The 7,111-nt window shown below is 36.4% G+C and overlaps 1 protein-coding gene across 1 annotated transcript in view; it reads right to left on the bottom strand.

Annotated features, from left to right (window-relative positions):
* Positions 1 to 5,985: 5,985 nt before the first annotated feature.
* Positions 5,986 to 7,111, bottom strand: part of abat (4-aminobutyrate aminotransferase) — a 39,055-nt gene continuing 37,929 nt past the window's right edge. The window contains exon 14 of the mRNA XM_040116875.1: positions 5,986 to 6,107. Coding sequence (XP_039972809.1) covers positions 5,986 to 6,107 — 122 coding nt within the window. The remainder of the gene's footprint in view (positions 6,108 to 7,111) is intronic.

The raw sequence follows: 7,111 nt of genomic DNA on the forward strand, positions 1-7,111 counted from the left end.
GGCATTCACATGAGGTGACTGACACCAATACGCAGTTATCACATTGTATGTTTATTACTGAAGGAACAGGATGGATGTGAGGGGCAATAAAAACAGCTACAAATGTTCCAGCCCTGGGAAAATCTACAGCATCATTATTGTGTGCCAGACCACCACAGATAGGGTCACTCCGACGTCCTCTTCATCTCATACTGATACTATAGGGCTAATAAGGAGAACTGTGACTGTGAAGCTGTACAGGACTACAGCTGTATATTTTTCCCGAGTGAGTCAAGATGAACCTGGAACACAGTGTAAGAACACAGTAAAAAAAGAAAAGCCTTCGAATTCTGATCTGATCCAATAAAAAATGTCTGCATAGTATAAAATCTGTGGTTCCTCTCTCCTCTTGAGACACATTTAGGCCTCAGTGACTGGGACATCCTCTATGATGGAGGACCGTGATCAGTTTCTGGGTCATCGGGCCGTTGATATTTGCGAGTAGTCAGGTGCCCACTTGTGTGAGATATTTACGGTAAAAACCACAACGCCCAGGTGCCTGTTAAAACTGCAGCATGTGGAGGTTTAATTTAAAAAGTTACTGGTACACGCTCGGGTCAAAAAGCACCTCCTGTAGCTCACACAAATACAGAAACTGTACATGGCACAGTCCAGCTCCGATGAACATATAAGTAGGCTCAAACAGACAGTTCTACAGTTACAATCAGATGACAATACAAAACTCCCATTCAGAAGCTGAGAGGAGGAATACAATTAATAAAGACATTAAATGGAGTTATCAAGAAGCACATAGGTCTGCTGAACGTGAAAGACACATAACATGATATTTTCATGATTTCTGTCTGATAACATTTTAAAGGAAGGAACATGGAACATTGTGAGAGAGTGTCTCTTTTGTGAGCACACAGAGCAGGGACCAAGAGGCCAAATGAGCAAGACTCGTGGACATTGACACACACACACACACACACACACACACACACACACACACACACACACACACACACACACACACACACACACACACACACACACACACACACACACACACACACACAAATACATTTATTGAAATTAAATTTTTACAATATTAAATGAGTAATGAATAAATATTTACTTGAATTCAAACATTAATTAGTTAAAATGTTCTCAGGAATCTTACTTAATTTTTAACAAAGCATTACTAAATCATTAAGAATCCTCTAGTTAAGTTGAAATCTACTGTGCGTGATTTGACACAGATTACATATAGGCTCAGATTACTTAACTAGATTTTGCGACCTCATTCAAAGATCTGGAAATAGGTAATGGGTCAGTGACGTGACGCCTAGATATTCTGTCCGACTGCATTTTTTTGAGTTGAAAAAAGGTGTAAATGAATAAAAAGATACCATATATGTGTGTGTATTACCTTTCCCCTATATGTTCTCACATTGTCTTTTCAAAAACAATTAAGTGGAAGTAAATCACACCCATCACATCAGCAAGTAAATCAAGCCCTGAAAGTTAATGCAAACAATTCCAACAGGTGCCCCAACTTTTGTTATTTACTTAAAAACCCTCTGTCTGTACAAAGGCAGTGTTGGCACAAACTATTACTACACCCTCAGATGCATTATTCGGACAACACTGTTTTCCAGGAAGTAGCACTGTATATTGCCATCAAAATGGTGAGAAAAAGGCAAGTAGCAAAGGAAGACAGACTGGTTGGTCAGGGGTTAATCCTACAGCAAGTTAATGACCCAAAACATTAGAAGAAAAGAACTAGATTGTGGCTTCAAATGATGGAAGACCAACACAGTCTCCAGACTTTAACCCCATGGAGCTGGTTTGGGATGAACTGGGCAGAAGGTGAAAGTAAATCAACCTGCAAGTGCAACACATTTGTGGGACCTTCTGCAACAGTGTTGGGACAAACGTTTTGAGCAACGTTTCATTTCCACTGAAAGAAAGACTGCCATTCAAGCTGTTGAATGAGTCAAAAATATAGATTAAATTTAGGATTTAAGATTCCATGATTCCTATTAAAAAAATAATCTTTATTCTTTCTATGCTTTAATTTCAGAGTACACTGAGACATTACACTATGTACATTTCAGTAACAAGTAGAAAAATGGGGTGTTCTAAAACTTTTGACCAGTGGTGTACATATTGCTCGTGTGTTTTTCCATTACCTTGAGAAAATTTATTTTTTTAAATAAATGCCTGCAGTGCTCCACTTTCACACGGACATTCCAAATACCCATCAGTAGTAGTATTAGTAGTATGATCATTGTCAAGTTTAATGAAATTTTTGCTCACAACAATAGCTACGAATACGAAAACTGTGATGAGGCATGATTACATGATTAGATAATACATGTTGCTGATCAAAATGATTTGATATTCAAAACTGATTCCATTGTCAAATTAAATGAAATGTTTGTTCAAAACAAAGCCGTAAATGTGTGCTGCTGTTTGTGTTGAGATTTTTATAAAAAAATGTTTTTGAAGTTTGTGTTCATGAAAATTCTCTGAAATTTTAATAAAATCTGGATCAAATCTATTTTTTGTGTGAAATTTATTGTTTATTGATCTCTTTAAATAGATTTTTAATGATATGAGGTCTTCGTGTCATTTGGAGCAACCACTCATGTTGTGCGACAATAATAGCAAATACTGTATTAAATACAAAATAAAATATCTATTTTCTGTGGCTGAAATATTTAGTCAGATACAATATGCTTAAGTGAATGGTATTAAACTTTTTTATCAGCTTTATGTGTTTTACAGAAAAAAGTCTGTTAACTACATTTAAGAACGCGACTGTGACATTATAGAACACAAAATGATCATTATTTTAAAAAACTCAAAATAAATGGAAATATTTTGTTTCTAAACACTTTATATTACTGAGAAAGGAAATGAATTAATATTAATATAAATTATGGTCGCACCACATAACATTTTCTAAGGCCATGGCCAATTCATGTAGATGAAAAAAGACTAAATTTATGTATACACACCATTCTTAATGATTGAACAATTGTATTTTTTTTTTCTAAAATTAGCCTATTCAAAATCCTTATATGACATTGACCCTAATAAGTGAAATTTGAGTTAAGATTATTGATTCATTTATTCTTGTCAATCTACTGTTCCCATATTAAAAATGAACTTTCACACTCAAGATAAAAATAAAAATGCTACTAAGTTAGTCAAACTTAATTTATTTATCACAGTACATGGACAAAAGTTTAGACAAACAGTTAGAGCCATCTAAAATAATTACATCAATAATCATCTATCTCAGATCACAAGTGCAAATAGTTAGTCAAAAAATGTTTAAAGAAGGTAATCACAGACACTATGTAATACTGACGAGGAGACAAGCATTGTTGTCACCATCACCATCAAATTGCTCAGCCTGGACACCCTACTTACTTTATTAAATCTTCATTAAAATTTATGCATAGGATTAAACTTAATTCATATGAGACACAGTGACCCTGTGAACTATGTGTATGAAATACTTTACATTAGGCTTACAGGATATCATTTCTGCAACATGGTTTTAAAAATATGTAAATATATTCATATTTATTTTTATTAGATTGTAGGAATTTAATAATAACAAAGAAATAAATGCGGTAACACTTTAAATGAACTGTTACACATTCCCAATATTTGTCTAAAATCTCCATGGAACAGAGTTTGAGCAGATTTACAAAATAAAAATGGTGGTAAGTGTTGATGAAATTTGTGCTGTAAAGTTGTTTAAGAATTTATGTACTACATCTTTGTATTACCCATGATCTTTTGCGTTTATAGACCGCCCTGCATTTGCCAAACCAACCAGTTAGTCTTCATCCTTGAAATTTTCTCTATTGGAAGTGAAAAATATTGTATGAGAACACTTCTGATAAAACATAAAGCTCACCTTTATGTCACATCTCAAAGTTAATTTTCAAGTGTGTAATGGGCTCATTTTTGCCCCTTGCGGCTGCTGCGGCTACTCAACAACAGTTGAGTGGAGTATTTGGCCCTCCAGTGTCAGGGGGGCAGTAATGAGCCCTGAGACGAAGAAGACACCACACTACACAAGCGACACAAAAGTCAGATCTGCACTCTTAGCGGTTTAAAAGTGTAGTGTGATGTGAAGTGTTTTCAGTGGGTGAAACAGTCCAAAAAGGGGCTAATAAAAAGCCTAATTGGCTACTTTGTATATAATTAACAACTACTGACTATGACACTATTTCTCTGTTCTGTCACCAATGAGAAATGTTGAATATAAAATCATAATCAAGTGAGACTTGAACATGAAACGTAGTAGTATTAGTTTCCAGAATGTGGCAACTGATATGAAGCTCTTGTTCAAGAGTAAAGTGAATGTGCTCAAAACTATATTTCAATTAAGGTTACCAATGGCTGCTCTCATCTGAGCCAGTGGCGAAGAAAAAAAACAACACATTTAAGTAACATGCACACACTAAATAATCGTGACATTTTAATGGTCCGTTTTAAGATTCACTTTTTTCTGGGCTACAATATTTCAAGCTGAAAATTCATTACTATTAAAAGCAACACAACAGTCAGAATCATAACATGGACATTTCTAATGGGTAGCATTTAATGACATGCAGGCTGGCATCTTAGCTGTATCTTCCCTACATAGAGTCATCACTGACACAGAGGTGTGTGTCCAGGATGACTGTCTGCCGTATTCAAACAAAAATACAGTCTAACTGTGATTACCTCAGTGACTGTGAGTCAGGCCGTGGGAGAAAGATGGCATATAAGCACTAAAAGAAGCTGTACGCAAAGCTTTGTTCAGAGCAATTAAGTGAGGTTCATTAGGAGTTGGGATCTTCAACATCTTATTTACAAAAGGAACAGACCCACATTTTTAACCTGGTTCCACACTCTGAACCTCAGACATCTCAGATTTATTAAGTGAATCAGCAAGATCTGTTGTTGTGCACATTGACAGCTCTTTCCCAGGTTGGAATAACACCCAAGCTATTCAGAGATTTGTAGGCCAGATTAACAAAGGGGATGTCATCTTTCTATGCCAGAACTGGAAAAATTGCCATGAAAACGGAGACAAGCATGTATGATAAACAGAGCTTTACATGTTGTTTTAAGTTGGCTAACAGAAATACCTCTAAATCAACATATTTATTAAATGGATGTGAAAAACATCGACTGCTCCTAGCTCCTGTGCCAACTGAAAATGATGTTGTGGGGACGGGACCCACCACTGATTGTTTAAACAGCACCTCACAAACGTAAATTGGTAAATATTCACGTTAAATGAAATGTCAACTTAGTCTGAACATTAAACTGCTACATTTTGGGAAATGTGGTTGTGTGATGTCTCAAAAAGAATCAGGTAAGAAGATCAATGTCATTCTTGCTTCTTGCATCCATTATAGAATTTGGGTAAGATGGCCAAACTAGGCTGTTTTCCAAAATGTTGGACTCTTTCTTTTAAGAAGCTGGTAGGGAACAATAATATTAGCAATAAAGGGTGTGAAAAAGAAGTTGCTAGATTTGCTGACATTATAGACAATCTGCCAGGATTTCATCAGGAGTACTGCTAGTCTAGTCAGTCTACATATGAAAATCCAGTAGAGAAAGATTCTTTTGGAGTTCCCTCAATAGATCTTTTTTACAGAAACATGAACATCGTGTGAAATTCTCAGGTATTGCAACAATACCCACTGGCACCTATTCTGTGTGGTTTTCTTGGTACACCTTTATAGCAGCATAAGTAAGTGGACATCACCATTATCATTGCTGGCTAAGGAAATGAAGACTGGCAAGTCTTCACTGTTATAAACTTAACTGGCACTGGATCTTGAATCATAGGTTATATGGGATATCTGTGTGAGTAATTGTGTGAATGGTGCTTATCATGACGTCAGCTGTCTGGATTTTCCCTCCCTCCATTCTGGGTGAACTCAGGCTCATGTAGTGTCAGTCAGGTTCCTTCAGGGTCTGGATTTATTTGTGCTGGGCCAACACGTCATTGAACATGTTGAGGAAGATGTGAGCATGGTACTCCTTGAAAACCAGTGCTGGACGGAACCGGATTGACCGATCCCCACACCCTCCCAGGAGGACACCTGTCAATGACAAACACTGTTACTACTCTGTTTCACCACATGGTTCAATGACAGTCTATTGTCTTTCATCCACCTTCACATGAATGTTAGTGGTTAAAACAAAAATTTTGTTTCAGTTTATTTTACAAAGTGCCAATCACACATTTTCAGAGCATATAATGATATAAATAATGTTAACACAGTGAGATTAACTGCGTAGAGGTACCACCAGTGCAGCCACTGTTTAACTCCCTAAAAAATGAAAATGCCCATTGAAGAATATTGCATAATCATCTCCTGGGTTGAGTGAAGAACGTAGTGTTTTTCTTCAGAATGTGCACTCAGCCTCAGCATTTCTCTGGCCTTGCTGAGTTTATGTTTTTGTCTGTTCTTGTGCTCTCTTTTCCTTGTGAAACATCATCAGTCATGGTCAAAGCACTATTCAAACAAGAACACTTCGTGCCCGTAAGTGTTCTTGCTCTGCCTGTTTTATCCAGAGGGCTTTGTCAGCAAACTGTGTGTATACTTGGGGCAGACAAATATCCCAGCATGAATTTCAAATGAACCATTGGTGATGGCAGACAGTTATTGTGTTTAGGTAAAAAAAGATTTTCAAATGTGAAATTGTTTAGATTTCGAATATGGTTGATTTGCCAATATAATGGATTGTTAAAATTTTTCTCCAACATTTTTGAAATGTGAGGGCCCACTGGCAAGGCGAGACATAGCAGGCAAGCTGGTCAGTCTCCATTGTAATCCCTTTGAGAACAGTCTTATCTCAGCAGCAAACAATGCTGAAGAAGGTTTTTATAGACAGCTTTCCAGTGACATCATCATCATGAGATGTCTGCTGAGATGAGATCAACATGAAGACTTTTTTACTGTAAAAAGAGCTGTAGTAATATAGTTTCTTGTATGTAAAGCATTGCTTTTATATAGTGCAGTCATGGGTTTTTGTGCGTAAAACATCTGGCATATGTCTAATGTCTGGTATATTCTAAAGAAACAGCAGGATTTTTATATGA

Source organism: Xiphias gladius, chromosome 3 (genome assembly GCF_016859285.1).
Source record: "Xiphias gladius isolate SHS-SW01 ecotype Sanya breed wild chromosome 3, ASM1685928v1, whole genome shotgun sequence".
Taxonomy (NCBI): Eukaryota; Metazoa; Chordata; class Actinopteri; order Istiophoriformes; family Xiphiidae; genus Xiphias; species Xiphias gladius.